General features: G+C 40.1%; 2 protein-coding genes across 17 annotated transcripts; both read right to left on the bottom strand.

Annotated features, from left to right (window-relative positions):
* Positions 1-650: 650 nt before the first annotated feature.
* On the bottom strand, positions 651-8,502 carry LOC6604999 (peptidoglycan-recognition protein LC). Of its 11 annotated transcripts, XM_032719904.1 has the most exons (6): positions 8,346-8,502; positions 5,787-6,781; positions 3,844-4,011; positions 2,205-2,359; positions 1,701-2,142; positions 1,223-1,312 (listed from the first exon to the last, which is right to left on the bottom strand). In XM_032719904.1, the coding sequence occupies exons 2-5, from the start codon at positions 6,586-6,588 to the stop codon at positions 1,726-1,728; spliced, it is 1,542 nt and encodes a 513-aa protein (XP_032575795.1). In that variant the 5' UTR covers positions 6,589-6,781; positions 8,346-8,502; the 3' UTR covers positions 1,223-1,312; positions 1,701-1,725. The 11 variants fall into 11 exon arrangements, with proteins under 11 accessions (XP_032575792.1, XP_032575791.1, XP_032575797.1 ...); XM_032719908.1 differs by lacking the exons at positions 5,787-6,781; positions 8,346-8,502 and adding an exon at positions 4,297-4,950; XM_032719905.1 differs by lacking the exon at positions 1,223-1,312 and having other exon boundaries at positions 1,696-2,142.
* A 2,153-nt stretch (positions 8,503-10,655) lies between these two features.
* On the bottom strand, positions 10,656-14,557 carry LOC6604998 (peptidoglycan-recognition protein LA). Of its 6 annotated transcripts, XM_002029805.2 has the most exons (6): positions 14,450-14,545; positions 13,958-14,275; positions 12,064-12,285; positions 11,776-12,011; positions 11,212-11,418; positions 10,656-11,155 (listed from the first exon to the last, which is right to left on the bottom strand). In XM_002029805.2, exons 2-6 carry the CDS (start codon positions 14,253-14,255, stop codon positions 11,012-11,014), a joined length of 1,107 nt encoding a protein of 368 aa, XP_002029841.1. In that variant the 5' UTR covers positions 14,256-14,275; positions 14,450-14,545; the 3' UTR covers positions 10,656-11,011. The 6 variants fall into 6 exon arrangements, with proteins under 6 accessions (XP_002029841.1, XP_032575802.1, XP_032575805.1 ...); XM_032719911.1 differs by lacking the exons at positions 13,958-14,275; positions 14,450-14,545 and adding an exon at positions 12,587-12,941; XM_032719912.1 differs by lacking the exon at positions 10,656-11,155 and having other exon boundaries at positions 11,326-11,418; positions 12,066-12,285; positions 14,450-14,553.
* Positions 14,558-18,977: the final 4,420 nt, after the last annotated feature.

Genomic DNA, 18,977 nt, shown 5'->3' with positions numbered 1-18,977 from the left:
GCAACAGGGTGCGCGATCTCCAAACGCCGCCCACTTGAGATTAGAAAGAGATATTAGATGGTAGCGAGCAGTGCAAGAAATGGGAATCCCATTTTGTCAAAGGGGCGTATACTTACTCTTAGCGCTTTTGAAAGAAGCTAGCTCATCTTTGGACCGAAGTTATGATGTTTTCCGGTTTCTTGGAATGAGTGACCGACTACAATTTGATCAACTGACCCAAAAAGAGTTCTTCACGATTTTTTTTACTGTTTTATTTAGTCATAAATAAAACGCAGATAGATCGTGTTAAGTAGAAAAAGAAAGCGAATTTAGCCAAAATTTATAATCCCCTAACAAACGAACCTCCGGGTTAAATAATCCCCTAGAAAACTAAACTGCGGATAAAACAACCTCGAGGCAAACCAACCTCCGGATAAAGTAACCCGCAGACCTCCGGAAAGGAATCACTCCGCCAAACTGTTAGCCCTAGTAGTTGTAATGATAGATTATTATTTTAAAATAGTCGCGAAAGAAAGAAAAAATTCCAATAATCGGGGAAGCCGAAAGAAAAGATAGGCCGGTTTCAGGCAATTCCAGACAGCACCTCTACAAAAATTCCCCGATTCCAGTTATCAGCTAGTTCTTGACCCCTTACATGATTGAAATTCATCAAGTAAATCATTTTGCTTTATTCAATATCACATTTCTTTTAACGAATCGTTATTCTAGCTAAATCGAATATGCCACACATTAAAGGGAGAACACCTATGATACAATATCAATACGAAAATGAATATTCACGACCAATGAGTCCAGTTGGCGAAGCTTTTGTAGAGCGCATCCGCCTTAAAATCGGTTACACTTGGCATCAGTTTGCTGCTCGCCGTAAATCGGTAGTTGGGTGCAATCTTGCCCAGCTTGACGCCACGCTCCAGCAAAAGACGAGTCACACTGAGTTGCTTGGCCGACGGTTGGATGGTCTTAAAAGATCCGATATAGGCGAAGCTAAGACTCCTCGAGTCATAGGGTATATTGTTCATGTGGGCTCCCATTTTATCCCAGCCCCGTCCCACATATACATTTCCATCTCCGCCAATCAGAAAGTTGTACGCAATATCACACTTTTGCGACGATTCTATATCGTACGTCTGCAGCAGACGAACTCGGAGCACACAGATCGCCTGTGTGTTGCAGTTTTCTGAGTTGGTGGGCAAGGCTATGACCAGTCCCACGGGCAGCTCCAGATCGGGAATCTCCTTCTGTGGCGGCTGTGCGAGCCATTGCTGACGCTCCACGAACCTCAGTATTAGTCCACCACCAATGTTGTCCAGATCTGTAGATTTTTCAAAAATAAATTTTAAGTTTTAGTTATACATATATCCTTGACCATGCATAAATATTTAGTTAATACATTTAAGCGGATACATCTTTAGTTATTTTAGTTAGAAAATTTATGCGGCTTTTTGTTTAGATGTGAGATGATATATTTATATATGCATTTGTTTATGATATTTGTTATTGATTCATAAAAACTATGTTAAATTTACAAGTCTAAAAACCAATTAATATATGTATGTGTGCGAATAGTAAATAGTTGAGTAAAAGTGCGAATAAATGAATTTGTTTAATGAAATTTTATTTCTATGTAAATGTAAAATATAAAACTGAACGAAAATATTAACAATCATAGGATTAAAAATCTAAAAATAATTTTTGAACACCTTTATTCGTTCTTGATTGTATTAATTATAACAATTGAGTCATATGCAGATCGGGCCAAGTTTTCGTCAGATTGTACCAGTTATTCCAGGTTTGAATGATTCTATAGAGCTCCTCACCGGGCATCAAAGTGCCTGTGATTTGCCGATGTCCCAGCAGTTGGTAATCTGGCATTAGTTTCTTGAGGCGAACACCTTGAGCGATGAGCAGCTGACATGCCTCTAATGACTTTTGCGTCGGCTCCTGTCGTCGAAATGTTCCCAAAAAGCTAATACCGATGCTGTTGTTATTATTGTCCCTCGTATGAGCGCCCATGTAGTTCCAGCCACGCCCCTCGTAAATACGTCCATCCCCGCCCACGAGGAAATTATATCCAATTTGACCCCAGTTGAAGGTGTCCATGTGCCTGCTTTGGGTGACTCGTGCCCAATAAGAGCAGGACTCCTAAATAATAAATTAATCTTCGAGTGAAATATATGAATTATCGCATAAATATTTGAAAATACCTGTGTCTTACACATCTCGGGTGGAGTCTCGGAGATAATTACCTTGGAGACCGGAAGATTAAGGGGCTCTAGCTTTCCTCTAGTAGGCATACCAGCCCAGCCCCTTATACTGATCACTACAAGTTTTCCATCCACATGGACTTCAGGATCATTCGCTGGTTCAAAGAGATCAGCTGTGTTAGTAACCCTTCGAAGATTTTTAAGGGACGGATGCAACGCTTACAAACAAATATTTAATCTGATCTAAACTAAATATTATCAATGATTATTTTAAAATTTTTCTTTGCATCCAACCCTTAACATTTTCTTAAGAGGTTATACGTACGTCTGCGTATCTTTTGGTAAGAGTGGTACATTCGTGATATTCCATTCAACTCAACCCTTGAAAAACTTAAATTTTTCTTAATTTTGAAAGGTGTTAGGTGGGGAATGAGGTCGAATAAAGCGCGTTTGTTCGTCATATTTCTAAAGACTCTATTTACTTGCAATTTATATATAATACATGACTTATTAGATTTCGTGTGACCAGTGTGTCCACGTCTTAATGATCTTGTAGAGCTCCTCCCCGGGACTCTCCGTGGCACTCAGTTGTCGATGGCCATAAAGCCGATAATTGGGCGTCAATTTCTTAAGACGAACACCCTCTTCCAAAAGAAGTTTGCATGCCTCTAACTGCCGTTCGTTGGGTTTCCTTGTCGTGAAGGTTCCAATAAAGGATATCCCAATGCTTCCTCTATTATAACCCTTGGTGTGGGCGCCCACATAATCCCAGCCACGCCCCTCGTACACACGGCCATCGCCGCCCACCAGAAAGTTGTAGCCAATGTGGTCCCAGCCCCAGCTGTCCATGTGAAACGATTGGACGACATTCACCCGGGCGGAGCACACTTCCTTCGTTGGGAAATGTCGGGATCAAGCGTTATGAACGATCAGGACATGGACTATGGAATCTACTTACCCTTGATTCGCAACCCTCAGCGGCGGTGTGCGAGATGACCACCCGATTGATGGGCAACTGTTGGGCATCCAACATCCTTTTGGCAGGTCTTCCACCCCACTCGGCCACTTTTAGGATCACCAAGGTGCTATTATCGACGACATCCAAGCCCGCTGCATGGAGAGTTTTGGAGTTAGCATGGCACGAGATCGACCAAAACAATAGTAGTGATTACTCGCGAATTCTTAGTTTTTCCCTCAAGACATTAAGGGAGTACTAGTTTTATTATTTTATTATTTCAAATTTTTAATCACACTACTATTGTTTTGTGAGCCTTTGGGTGACGCACGAGTTCGATTCACTGGCATATTCCATTCAATTGAACTTTAGGCCACACTTTTGATTTATAGTTCACTTCACAACACTGACAAGTGATAAGTAACGCGAACAGCAAAATGAATAATGTACCCAATAACGACTACACAATATTTCTTATGAGTTATGTACATACAGGATGAGATTAAGATGGATTACACACATGATGGTTGGGATGGTGAGATGGAATGTGTTAGAGCATGATTGCCAATTCGGGTTTCGTTTAGTAAGGAAGCTCTTTTGCACACTTAGCGGGGAACAAAACTGTACCTATTGTTGAATTGATTGGAATATTTGGTCTGTAATCGTCGTCATCTCTGATCTTACTTTGGTTCAACGTCTTTCCGAAGAGATTTGTGGTGGTGGCCAGTACGATCCCCAGCAGAAAGGTTAAAGTTACAAAAACCACTGTAACTGTGACGGCCTTGCGTCCAACAGTATTGGGCAGAAAAGGACAAATTGGTGGGGTTTGCGCCGGATCTTCATGTTTGGAGCCTGAAAAGTGTGGTTAAAGTGTGGGTAAGTTAAAAAAAGAACAAGGCAAAGATTTCTAACGGCATAATAATAAAATCTGTTGTTTATGAAAGACAATAGACTTAATGTTGTCTAGAAACAGTTGAACCACTATTGTTAATGTTTAAGATATTCGTTAAATTTAAAGAAAGAAATATTGATTTACGAAGGATTATATAATTAATTCAGTTTTCTATTTAGCCTATAACGCTGCCAGCAAAGTAAAATCAAAGATTAACTTGGTTAAAATTCAGTATTTCTTCTTACGCTTCACTAGCCCCTCTTCTAGGATTTCCAAACGTTTTTCGTGTTCCCGCAGGGACGTTTCCAACCACTTGCTCATTTGTGCTCCAGTTTGCACCCTGTTCAGACAGGTGTCACATTTCCACCTTAAATTGGGCACCATTTCCAGCACTTTCAACTGATCCTCGGACAATTCCGTGCATTTGCGATGACAGGAGCGAGCACAAAAGCCATTATCACACTCGATACGCCTGTCATTATCTACGATTATCCCGTGACACTTTAGGCAAATTTCAAGCGTGTTCCTAGACATTCTCCGATCGCTTTATATGAACAACTGATGCCGATCGGTGGGTACTTTTTCCGATCCGTGTGCACATACAGGAATTGTTCTTGTTTTTTCACTTTTTCATTTAGCAAGTATTTAAGCCGCACGAAAACACAAGGCAAAAAACCCCCCGCTTTATATGGGTATTTATTGCGAGTTCCAGGGGAAGCACCTGCCTTTAAAAAACAGCACTTTACTACAGCTGACTAAATTTACACTCGAGTCCCTGGTTCAATTCCAATAGGAGATTTTGAGTTCTGGTTGGCGATTTAATTATGGTAATTGTGAAAACGAATCAAGTAAACAATTGCAGCTGGGGTTTGGCTTTTTTTTGCTTAGTTATCGCAAGTTTTCAGCGATTTGATTTACGAGCTGAGGAGCCTTGAAACCGGCAGAGATACATTTTCTTTTCGTGAATGAAATTTTACTTGTTTTTGTGCAGAGATTGTAGTCGGAAAACAAGGAGATAAAAAACAAGTTCTAGAAGTAATAAAAAATGTATTAACATTAAAAAAATCCCCTACCCTATTGGCGTTAAAACTTTTTCTCTCATGAATTTTATTTTATGTGAGACAAATTTTGGGTTCGTGTTTTCATAAATATTTTATAATTTTCAAGCTAAAATATTTTTCATACGTAATAAAATAAGTTTTTTGTAGCTTTTTACAAACATTTCCAAAATTAGTTTTGTTGCCTTACGCAATTAAATTGCATTTAATATGTTTTTATAGTAAAATGTAGTATTTGTTTTAGGCGCATGCAATGAATCTGCCTGCTTTGTGGGCCATCTGCTAATCTAGCATTCGCAGCGCGGTCATTAGACCTGGCCAATTGGGTTGAGTAAACAAATAGTCCACACGCGCTCAGTTTGGCCCATTAAAGCAAACAGAACGGCGGCAAGGTGAAGACAGAAAAGAAACGTAAACAAAGGCAGCAGGAAATAGCAATGAAAATATATATATGTTAAGCATATATATCCAAGAAAAAATATATTTAATAAGAGAAAACTAAAAAGTTGAAGTTATGTTCATCGAACTAAGGACCCTAAGAATAACTATGTAGAAACTTTCGGAAACAATCGGAAATCGATATCAGTACACTAATATTTAGATTTTAAGATACAATATATTAAATATATAAATATATATATTATATGTATTATATTAATATGTATTATTAATCTTACCCGGCGCACTGCCATTCGTGCTGGTTCCACCATTGAATGCGGGGTTATCCTGTCCACCAGCTGGTCCCTCGCCCGGTTTCCACTTGTCCCGATTGTCGATGAGAAACTGTTGTATCGTCACGGGTCCCTCGTAGAAGTGCTTATCACCGAACGTCACATCCGTGGAGTTGGTCAGGGCGATGCTGCCAATGCCCTGGGTGGCACCTCCCGCCGGAGATGTGGGCGTGGCCACGGCCAGACTACCGTTTAGTATTTGCTTGGCCACAATGCCAGCTTCCAGGGGATTGGGTGGTGGTACTGCCGCCTCACCTGGCGCCACATGACGACTGATCACCGTTAGACCCTGGTTAAGATCGCGCAGGTGTGAACTGTTGGGCGGGTAGGTGACCTGGTGACCCAGCTTCTGGACCTTATAATCCTCCGCTTCGGCCTCCGAATCACTATCAATACTACTCGAATCGATGGCATTATCATCGATGGACACAACGGAAATGGTGGTGCTCCGTATGGAAACCGCCGGCGAAGATGTCTTTCCAGCATTTTCCGTTGTTATATTGACAGTGTGCTCAACGCTGATACGCTTGGATTCCGTTTTCTCTTCCGATTTCGATTGGAACTGCCCTTGGTCCGTCCCCCGATCTTTGGTCTCCTTCTCCGGTCGAAATGCCGCCACATTATCGTTCAGTATAACGCCCGAGTCTGTGGACGAAGTACTGCAGTTTTTTGGTCCAGTCGACGGATCGGTTACTCTACGTTTCGCATTGGGACATTGGCTCATTTCCGTTTCATTGCTGAAATGCATGTCGAACTATCGGGACAGTCACGTAACCAGATTGATATATTCTCTGGATTTCTGAGCGTTATGTGTTGGCCTTCCTATTTAGCAGATTGGGTGGTACATTATTGCAGGGAATTTTTCACTTTTTTCACTTTTTTTTTGTATGGCAAATCGGCTGACTAGGCACGGCTCTCAGCAAACATCACATCATGAGCATCTGAAAATAAGTGAACGTTTTTTTTTTGGTCCCGGTTAACTTGATGATAATAAGCTAGTCAAATGTAGTCAAATTTCCAAGAAATTCTTTGTTTGAATTGGGCTAAAGTGGGCTTAACTTTGGAGAGGCACTTCGGCTTTATGGTGCGCTCAGTTTTTTTATTTTTGATAAAAACATTTAATTCCCTTGTGTGCAAGTGTTTTTGGAACATTGCTAAATATATATTTTTTTTAACAATGTAGTGCTGATAAAAATATATTATTTGATAAGCTAAATGATATTTATTTCATAGCTTTGAGCATTATTAAGTGTTTTGTATAACACGCACAATTAATGCAATTTTTCGTCAGTTCTTTATTACTTTTCAATTACACATGCTTTATAAAAGTGATTTTATTGTTATCACAATCAATTAGATCGTTCCATTGGCCAGTTGCAATATGATTTATAAGTACAATCAACGCTTTCAGTTCATGTATACACGATTGTTGATAAGCTCGATTGCCAAGAGAGTTTTTAAAACGCGAATAAAAAACGTAGCTGCTGTTGTATGGCAGTGAAGTTTGTATAATTAAGATATGAGGGTATTGAATAGTATTCAGTTTACTTATATTGTATGCCACTCAATTCGATTCAAATAGTTGGTCAGTAAGCTTGCACGAATGCAAGGCTTATGCAAATTAGCTATAATCATTGACGTAGTTTATTTACTTAAGTGGATTCCGAGAAACACAAAACAGACACAGTGGCTAGTAGTAGTTGGTACCCATACATATGGTACATATATGCATGTTATGCTTAATTTTGGATATTCGAAAGCCGCGAGTGACGTCTTTAAAAGGCTGAAAGATCATTATGGGCATATGCCATGACGTCTTGATGGAAGATACGAAGGTTTGCGAGAAGGTGTGTCAATTTCAATACAGTAACTGCCTTTTAAAGAATTCTGCGAATTCTGATAAGCCCGATAGAATTGGAAGGGTAGCGATTTTATACTTTGTGGGTAGAATCGATGTTCTAGAGAGTTGGCACAGAGCACGCTTTTGAGATAACACGAAATATAACGACAACGGCTACAAATGAGGAACGGAATGGCACTTCGAGTTTACTGAGCGCACCAATACACGTGCACCACTGGAGCGGCGGCCATTGTCACTAATACACGCACAGATCATCGCAATATGGGTGCTCTTTGTTGTGGTTGTATTCTGTCTGGGAGAATCGATAATAATTAACAATTCTGGTGTTTTACGTGTTTTCAAAATTTCATTAAATATGGCCTATGTGCAAATTAATTGATTTTTTATCGATGTTTCGATAGCATGTTTTTTCTTTTCTTCACTTCCACGAATTCTTTCACTTCCTTTCGCATTTCGAAAGGCTAATTAAGATTCCTGGAACATAAAACGAGTTGAGAACCAAGCTAGTTTGCACTTAAATACCGATATAATTGGTCAATTATTTGTCACATATTTGACTGCTCGATTACGATTATTTCGAACTGTGTAATATTCTATATATCCACTCTATATTCTATATAAACACTTTGCATATCCTTACGCACTTTAAATCGCCGACGAAAACCGTTGCAGCTCGTAAATATTTGAGCGTCTATAGTATATAGTCGATTTGTAAGTCGAACTTTTTATACTGTTTCGCGCCAATTTCGAATCGTTGAGCAGCGGCGCGTTCGAGTGACTCTGATCAACTGAGCGGCGATCAAACCGCAGCGGCCTGAAAAGCTGGAGCGTCTGATATGCCAGCGTGTGGGGAGCGTGTGATGGGAGAGCAGACCGTTGAGAAAAAACAAAAAAAAAAACAGAGAGAGTGATGGGAGGAAGAGAGCGGTCGGCGTTTTTGCGTTTATTTAACCAAAGTTGTTCAATTTGAGTCGGATTTTCAGGCAGTCCAACTTGTTACCGATTTGCATTTTAATAAGTGATTTTTCAAAAGATTTTAAAAGTGCAACGCGAAAGCCTTGTCCCAAAAAACTTCTAAACGGTTTTAGAAAAGAATATTTTTAACATACGAGTATAAGGCTTAAATGTTACATAATATGAACATGTTCTTTTGTATTTTTTATTCTTTTTTTAGTCGAGCGGTAACCAATAAAGTATGTACAAATGTAAAGTGCAATGATTTAAATTTTCCTTTAAAAAATCTATTTTTAGTAACTTATGATACTAACTAGCGGTACAACTTTTTTTCAATCGGAAACTGGTTTAAACGAAATGCGAGTGATCCTAAGAAACCGAAAGAATTCCGATAACTGCATCTGGCGAGCTGCATATTTCGGTTTTTCCGAGCGTCATTAAGTGGCGGAACCTGTTCCCGATTTCGGGTTTTTTTTTTATATCTTCCAGATATTAGTCAAATTTATAATGAATACTTCCAGGTACGCCCCGTGGCTCGAGAATGGCCTCTCCACTTCTCCCACCTGACGATGACTGTTTGTTTTTGTTTAGTTGTTTAGTCGTTCGCACCAACATCGACACAGACAAATCGGCGTATACGTATTATATATGTATGTACATATATATATATATATCTTTTTTTATTTATTCAACCAATAAACAACAAAGATCTCCGGCTCTCTCCCGGCTCCCAAAAACACTTTTTGGTACAGACATTGCAGTGTGGGCAAAAATGTGAACATTTTAATTTGCGCTACCATTTCCGAGAATTGCTTTGTTTTGCGGCCCGCAATCGGTTTTTGGCAATTTCACTTTGTGGTACATAGTTTTTTCTCTCTTCCAATTCCAGCTTGACCCATTGTACTTGCGTTGAAAAATATTTAATGTAATTATGGGCGAACGGCGGTTCGGCGATTTTTGATAGTTTGAAAAGGGCGCCGGGAAACTGTTGATGGATAAAACGTAAACAGCAACAAATTGGCGAAACGAATTTCGAACACGCTTACAGAAAACAAAAATGTAAAATATAATAATAGTTGGAAAGCGCAACGAACTTTAAACCAAATGGGTTTAGACCATTTCTAATATTTTTGCTCTCAGTGTGCTTGACTTACTGATAAGCTTTTTGAGTGGCCTTTAAAATGTTTGATTTTATTGCTGTTTAAGTTCTACACCGAACATCTAATGATTTATGCCTTTTGTAGCCAGGCAATCTATTCTTTGTTGACCCATTTTATTGCGAAAAATGTCAGTAATTATTGTAAATCATTTCCAATGAAGCAGATAATAATTTCTTTACAACGGTTGCGAAATCAATCACCATAGCTATTTTTATATACCTACCTCTACATATTTTCTTTTTTCTTTCCTTAATTATTATTAATTATTTTTACTTTTTTGGTTCCCTCTTCTTTTTTCTTCTTTTTGGTCTTTACACGTGCCGTACTCTCGACATTGTTTTTGCCAAAAATTCGTTCCGCGGTGTAGGTATAATTTGTTTTTTTTTTTTTTCAAGGCGCCGTGGGATTAATTAGTCAATGGATGTACGTCATTCTTTTGGGCAGGTTGGACTTGGGGTCATTGATGAAAATAGGGTTAAAAAACACACCCACTCATTTATTAGCTTTCTATGTCGTCATAGTTTTAGCTCATTATATGATGCTCAAGTTAAAAACATAAACATTTCAAAAGGCAATCCATTATAAATGTTGAGGGCTTTGAACTGAAGGTCGGTGGTGATAGCAGGTATTATTGGCAAATATCCATTTCATTTTATAAATATTTCTGTGCCATAACCAATCTTCCTGTAAATAGGATAGTAATGACTCCATATGATAACAAAAATAAGACATCATTATTATCATTGTATGTTCACGTTGAAAGGCAGATAAATGACAAAGGCAGCCACAGCGATCACAACATCGTCTATATAAAGTGAAGTGAAGTGAAGCTACCGATAATGATGTTGTACTGGCGCACAAAGGCTGTCATATATTTACACACACAAACCCACAAGATCAATGAGTGTTTTAAGTCTATGGGGGAATAAAAGGGGTACTGGTATTGGCACTGATAGAGGTTGACTGCGGCTTGGGAATTTCCAGCTTTTTGAGCGACAGTAAAACCAAAGAGAGCTCCAGAGAGAGAGAGCGAGATACCCATCTGCTCTATACTATAAGTAAACCGCTTGCTCCCAACCGGTTTACTGTATTTTTGAAGCCAGCATAACCGATTCAAAGAAAGCTCAATTCGCCTTAGTATATGTATTAAATACAGTTTGTGCTTGGATACACTTAGGTGGTAGGAAAGTCTATAGCTACTGCTTGGCGTCCCACGATTCCGTTTTCATGCCCAATTCGATGCCGCATGCCGGGGAATCGTCCATTCCGCAGCCGTAGAAGTGCGGCCAGTTCCGGATTTCTTGATACACATATGCACCCGGGCTCTTGGTCTCCTTAGTCTGCAAAGTATTCAATTAAATGTTATGTCTCAAGATAGTTGGGTATATAGTTATACCTGATTTTGCGCCACTAGCTTGTAGTCCACTTCAATATTTCGATTGGCCACTGCATGGGCCAGCAGAAATTGGACACCTTCCAGCTGTTTGGGACCGGGCTTATACCGTCCGTAGTCGCCCATAAAGGTAATGGCCAATGTCTGGTTCGCATACGTGTTGGCCCAGTCCCAGCCGCGGCCTACGTAGATGTTGCCCTCCTCCGAAACCTGGTCGAAACAAAAATTTGGAAATTTGACAATTTGCGTAAGCGGAAAGCGAAATGGCCAAAATGGCACGTGAACGTGCCGGGAACACAAATGCAAGCGCTGGGACTTCTTTACCCTACTACACTCGAAGAAATTTGTATGTTACAGCTTTAAAAAAGTTATATAAGGCTTACTTTAGGGACTATGTTTCCCATTAAGGCGTGTAAAAGAGTTCAGAACTTATTATATGTTGCATACTTTTAGTCATCTTTACAAGAAAAGACTAAAAAATATTTTTCATAATATTTTCATAATATTAATAATCATAATATTAATAATATTTTTAACGATTAATTCGCTTGTGTTAAAAATACTTACATAAAAGTTAGATTGAATGTCCGGCAGACCCTTCTCAGCAATGGCTGAATCCTGAATGGTGCGCATCTTGATGGAGCACTTGTAGATGTTCTCGCAGGGCTGGGACTGCACTCCAATGTGGGTGATTAGGACGTAGGGAATGGGTCGGTTCAGGGGAATGGTCAGACCATGAGAGGTCTTCGCCGCTCCCCACTGCATTCTGTCGACGACGAGATGGCCGTTTCCTAGATTCGGAACTGTAGAATTGGTGAATTGGCTATAAGGATTATACATGTCCCATCCGCTTACACGTTTGGTGGTCGTAGTTGTTGCCAAAGTAGATGGCTTTATTACTGGGCAACTCGGGCTTGGGTCGATTGAGTTCCACGTAGAGCACAACCAATCCGGTGGCCAGGACCAGCAGGATCAGCGTGATCAGCAGGATGGTGTTCCGGGTGACCCGCCTGGATGGCGACTTATCACGACTTCGATTGGCGTTGCCATTACCATTTGCATTGTTGCTGTTGATTCCTTAATTAGCGAAAGTCAATCAATTAGCATATGATTCACAAAAGGCAAGAAATTGTGTCGTTTCTATGGATATATTGACTTAAAATGTTTTTGAAACATTTTACGGATTTGCATATCAAAAGCATTTATATTTCTATAACAACAGTGTTGTTTAAAACGTTTTAAAGCTATTTTCGTAGCTGCAAATATTTTTCGGGCCTCTAAATATTTTTTCAGTGTAGGAGAACACGGATCTAGTTAAGCCTGTGAAAGCGCTCAGTAAATCTATTTTATTAGTAGATACTATATACTATGTATGTACTTGATGAATCCCGGGAGTGGGCTAAACTGGGCTCGGGAGTTCGTCTTCTGCGCGCCGTGCGTTCCGAGTGAACTTTTAGTAGCAGTTTCATGGCACTTCGATCCACTGAGCTTATCACACCTTTTACGTTATTGGTACACAACACACGGCATTATAAGCCTATATATCTATTATGAGTAATTGACCACTGAGTCATCGGAAGTGTCATAACTAAGTGGCTGCACAAATACTGGGAACAGCGGTGGTCTGCAAATTGATTGTTTTATAATGTGGCCACAATGGGTTTGACCGATAATCGGACGGCGGAGTGCCACTGGTACCGCCACCGCACCTGAACCCGTCGCACAAACAACTGAAACGCGGCGCAGCTGTCGATGGAACAGAAAGAGAAACAGACATACGAATGGCAAATGCGCTGGAAGGCAGCCATCTCGCTCTACCCTTGGGTTGAATGTTTTGTGTTTGCTTGCGTGAAGAAAGGCCAGGGGTTGAGTTGGCAGGGGGGGTGCAGTTGGAAGAGAGGTTTTGAGGGGGCGGCAAGGGTGCGTCATGATATCGCCGGCCTTTTGTTGCTCTTTTGGCATATCACATTTTTTCCACACTCACGCTTTGCACTCTTACTTCTCGTATATCTCTCTCCCTTTCGCTCTTCCGTACTACGTGACGTATGCGCAATATGCGCCGTGCATCGCAAGTGGCTAAAGTTTGATCCACAAACACTGGACACTAGAGATAGTGGCTCTCTCTCCGCCACCGAGTGCAACTGAGCGTTGAGTGCTCTCTTGGCTCTCTTGCTACTCGAGATCCCGACTTTTTATTTGTACCTTGGTTTTTCACTCATTCGCTCTGTTCTTTTCGCTAAATTATTGACCCCATAGCCAAACAATGGTGTTGTTCGATCGAGTTGTAGAACTAATTATCCATAATGGATTATATATATTTAATTTAATTTATTTAACATTTTTAACAAGATCTTTATAACATGCAATCGTCGTTTAGTTGAATTTGTCAAGTGAAATCGTAATAAATCACTTTATTTGTAATCGGATCACGAATCAAGACTTGCTGATATCTAAATTAACCACGATCTGGCAACTGATCGTAATAAATTAAAAACAACCGGTTTCGAAAATAAATATATTTTGTTAAAATAACTTAAATTTGCCAAATGAAACATATTAATGTGAGTATTATATATATTGAGTATATGCACTATTTAGTTTAAAAGTAAAAAACATTGGGAAAAAAGTGAATAGTTGTATTGTTATATTGTTATACACTAGAAATATGTTAATTTTATTTATTAATTGTTGGTTAAATTTTCCCGCTCACAACTATAATTTTCCACTGCATTCAGGATCGGGGACTCACCTGCGGCCGTTTGCATGGCATGTGCCTCCATATAATCCATATAGTATATGGATACCGGTCCCTGGTATTGGGTCATGGGACCGATTACCACGTCGGTGGAGTGGTTGAGGTTTATAACGCTGGACGGCTGGATAGCTGGATTCGTGAAGATATTCTGCGGTAGCGGTAGGCCGGAGGATGACGTCGTTGAGCCGCCGGAGGTGAGATTATGCAACCTTTGGGCGGGACTCGGTCTTTGACGACCTTGAAGTGTCCACAGCGAATTATCGGTGGTCGGGTTATTGTTCTCCTCGAACATTGCGGATTTAGTTTGGATTGCTAAAAATATCATTTGTTATGCCTCGTTAAATTATGGGTTTTCTATAAAATTAGTTATTTATAGAGCCACTTATCTCCTGGTTTCTATTTGTTTTAGGAATATATCAACGCAATTGCCAATAATAACTTTTATTTGCTTTTTAAAATACCATATGAAAAGTGCACAAACCTTACCTGGTTTATGTTTTAAAAAGGGCTGTTTTTCTACTCAAAAATATCGTTCTCAGATGATCCAGTCTCTGAAAATCCGTGACTCTTTCCGGAGTACGTAGCTGGCGCGCCAGTCGAACGACCACTGCTCAAAGTTGCATTTCAGCCGGTGGGGATGAAACTGAAAAGTAAACAAAATATCGAATCCTCTCTCTTGGCTCGCTTACTCGGCACTATAGTGATTGTGATTTCATTAGCACTCACTCTCCGGTTTTTTTTTATAGTCATGACATGAAAATCAGTTGAGCTGGGAAATTTTTTTAAGTTTATCATGCATTTTTTTAAATTTAATTGCAGGGTTATGACTGGCTTTCATTTGCATACAGTGTTTGAATGTAGTGGAATAGTACTCGAAGCTTATATGGAAAATAAATTAAATTAATAATAGTTATGTTCTAATGGGAAAATTTAATCAATATAACGCATTTATTTATTTAATATTTTAAACTGAGCTCTAAGTGTCGCCCTCTTGGGGATGTTAGCATAAGTAAGGGCAGTCAAAGCTTTTTTCAAGTTCAATGAACAGCCGAACAGGTGGCGTTTTAATTACGCATACGCAACGTTGGACTTCCTTATATTGCAATATAATGGATACATTTAAATTTATAAATGTTTTAATAAATATAAATAATCTAAGGGTAGAATTATAATTTGAATTAATTCTGGCTGCAGTACAAAATGCTTAACTTTTGTGCAATTTTTTTAAATACGTGTTCTTTTTAAGCCACCCTTTCTTTGTAATCCTTATCAAGCGCATCAATTTAATGTGCTCAACGCTCAACCAACAGCCACACGAGATGTCAGCCACTCGCTGCACGCTGTGCAAGCTTCACTTTCGCCACACGACGGCAACTGCAGCACTTGACTTTGCCGTGGCTCTTGGTCCACGTGAACCGCCACAGTCCCTCATCACGCCCCATCTCACCCATCCACCAGACTATGCCAACTTGGCTTGGCCTTTTTGGCTTTCGGGCGGGAAGCGGTTTCATGCCTCACGGTAATACACTGAGAGATATTGGCATAGAATACAAATACCTCAAATTATTATCAACCATTATTTATTGTATACCCTTTGCATGCCTTCGACATTTAGAAATCTAAGACTTTTTAGAATTTCAGTTATATGCGATTTGTTGATAGTTTTTCTTGAAACCCTATATTTATTCAAATTGCCCGTCCAGGTGGGTGAAATTTCTCGCTGTGGCTTGGAGCCCGGTGCCTGGCTATTAACACGCTGCATGGCACGCAGCAAAAACAAAGCGCATACTTTGACGTCTGCCCTCCTAATGACGACCACGAGAATAACGACGACATGGCAGCGGTAGCAGCTTCCCAAGGGGCCACGACTTTATTCATGTTCAGTTGGCATTAGTCGACCCCTCCTCTCGCACCCCTTTGCCGTATACCCTATTCCCGCAGCTTGCCCCAATATTTTTTTTTCGAGCTACTCCCCCAACTTTTGTTTTATTTTACTTTCTTTTATTCACCCAGCTGTCTGCGGGGGTGTGAGTCTAGCAACCATTGTGCCACCAAACGCAGTAAATGGTTAAGAGTGGAGTGGGGTGGGTTTGGGGCAAAGCGGGAAACCGGGCGCAAAGACGCAGGTGAAAACCCCAAAGTGCCCTAGGACAGTGCGAAGTGCTGAGTCAAGTGTCAACTGCAAATGACATTTGCATTTCGCTGGCAGGGATCAAGGGGCAGGGCGGGGCGTGGTGTGGAAGGCTGAATCCTGGAGAGGCTCTGGAACCGCTCCGGTGGCTAGTGGATGGTGGCTGGTGGTCGGTGGCAACGCGTCAACTACGACTGACATTTGTTTTAGTTTTTCTTCCGCTTTGCGCAAGCCATTTGGCAGTTCGCCGTGTTTCCTGGCCAACAAGAGCAATGGGCAGCGGCGCCCTGAAATATGCAACGAAAAGCGCAGCACAAAAAATGGCTCTGTGGAAATTTAAACTGTCATGGGTGCGCTAATACGTTTGGAGCCCTTGCCACAGCTTCATCAAAGGCGATTCTGCAAACTGGAAGAAGTTCGAGTTAAAGATTTCAGATACATTTAGCACAAGCTCCATCATTGTTTTCCCTTAATAGTAGAACCAGCAACATGGCTGATCTTAATGCTGAACTGATTGGCTTTCGGTTTATGAACACTCAACAATCCAATTGATTAGTATGCGCCCGGAATCCAGCATCAGTAATATAATCGACCCAGACAGTATGCAAATTAGATATAGCCAAGGCAATGCACCGCATCTGCGGTAGCTGGCCATGTTAAATTGTGGTTATAAACTACATTAGAGTGCATATAGTATGTATGTGCATCCATCTCGGCTGGAGTAGATGTGCATAAGTAGAATGCGATGCGTTTCATGCTTGAAATTGCTAACAATTTATCTGGCTTCCAAAAAGCTGAATTCAATCTCTTTATATCATTGGGGAAATTCTACAAATAGCAAATCTGATGACTTTTGAGTTTTGTAAAGAAAAGATGTAATGTATCGAACATCAAAATCAATATTCTGTATATAGGAATAACATATTTAATATGCCTTTAAGCAGAGTCTTCATAGAAAATGCTCCCAAGAAAAGCCTTTAAGCATTTAAAACCGACATCGAAAAGTTCATTCAGGTTGTGTTTTCGAGTGTGTAATGGCAAATGAAGTCCCTCCACTTAACTGCCATTCCCCAAAATAAGTACAACAAATGGCGTTTCGAAACTATTTTTGACTTTTTGTCAACCGCCGGCAGCGGCAATCGCTCGATATTTCTGCCCTTTGTGTTTATCGTGGAACGCTGAATGTGGAGGAGGAGTATGGAGTATGTGCGTTTTCGATCTCCTATGGCTGTCAGAGTAAAAACAAACAGAATCAGACATTTCTACCAGAAACCCTACCCAGCCCATTCAAAAACACACCACCCCATTCCGAAAAACAAGAAAAAATTGAAAACCCCCACCACTCCCACACAATAAAATCGAAACTTTTGCATTGTACATGTAAATTGCCACTGCCTTCCCCAATGATGCTCCTGTTGTGGCCGTTTTTGGATTTGCTGGGCGTTATGCAAAAGGAAAACTTTTCGCGCAGCGCATAAAATTTTATTTGTTGCTACTTTTGGGCTTGCGCTTGATTTGGCAGCACTCACACTCGTGCACATGTGTGTATTGTATAAAGTATGGGCCATCCTCCTCACTGATATTTGGCATATTTTGCGCACATCAATATCTCGCGTGCTAGTTGGCATCCATTCCAATACCAAGTGCACTTCGGAGAAAAATGCTGTCAATCATTGGAAAACATATTATTCTTTTTACATAGTAGAAAATATAACTATTAAGTGGTATTAATCGTAGATATTATATATATTATACTATCTTTACTCTATACTATATACTCTTATACATATTATTAAGTAGCTTAGTTCTCATATGAATAAAGTTTATTCTTTTATGTCAGACAAAGTCTCACAGTTTTTTTTGTTTGTGCAGCACCAACATAGATACCAATTCCCATATCCCAATACCCCTCTGATCCCAAGTTACCATAGACCCGCGGGCGTATTGGCTGCGCGTTTTGTGGTGCACCATTGAGCTCAAGCGCGCGAGTGGGTGGCAGTTGGGCTGAGATGGGTGGGCTGAAGTGGGGCGGAGTGGGGTGGCTGCTCAGTGGGTTGCATGTGTGTCAGAAACGTGCAGAAACGGAACCCAGTTGCAATATGAAGCGTGTGTCTGTGTGCCTATTTCATTCTTCTGCTATCTGAGTTTTGGTTTGCGGCATTTAAGCAAATGTTTTCCAAATGCACTGCGTGTCGAAGTAAATTTCTCCCGCAGCTTTTCTCACAATTATCACAAGTACTTGCAGACTTTGGTGCGTGACTTTGGTTAGCTTGCTTCGTATTTTGTCTAATGATTTTGTATGATTTTTGAGCTGTTTAAAGGACGCCACATACGTACACATACATATGCATAATAAACTCTAGTATTTAAATGTTATTTCTTTTTAACAGCGACAAGTACTTGCATTAACATGGGAACACTTTTTGTGTACAAGTGGCGGGGAAAGTGTAACAGAAATGTTAATGTAATGAAACATCCTGACATTCTGTTCCTATGTTATGTTATATCTTTCGATCCACATGTAGGGGTTGTTTATGGTTGCGCTGTTCTGATTCTAAAATCCACAAAGGGGTGTTTATGGCAACATAACAGTAATGTATGCCTGTTAGCATAAGGATTGAATCCACAATTACATGGTCATCCTTAAAATGTTAAATTCTAACATCCATATTGAGGGGTGGTTTATCGCATTCCAGAAATATGTTAGTCTGCAGAAATCCTATTTCAATGAAAGATAAACTATAACTATTTATGAAACTGATAAGTTGTGTATAAATCAATCTGAATTCTGATACTATTATATTGTTTTAAACGAATTGGATCCCAAGTACAAATCAGCATTCCAATTTCATTTTCATTCATAGCTAAGCTTAATAAATTTGG

The sequence above is a fragment of the Drosophila sechellia genome, chromosome 3L, assembly GCF_004382195.2.
Source record: "Drosophila sechellia strain sech25 chromosome 3L, ASM438219v1, whole genome shotgun sequence".
Taxonomy (NCBI): domain Eukaryota; kingdom Metazoa; phylum Arthropoda; class Insecta; order Diptera; family Drosophilidae; genus Drosophila; species Drosophila sechellia.
Note: the sequence above shows the minus strand (reverse complement) of the source record. Positions and strands in the feature narration are given on the sequence as shown.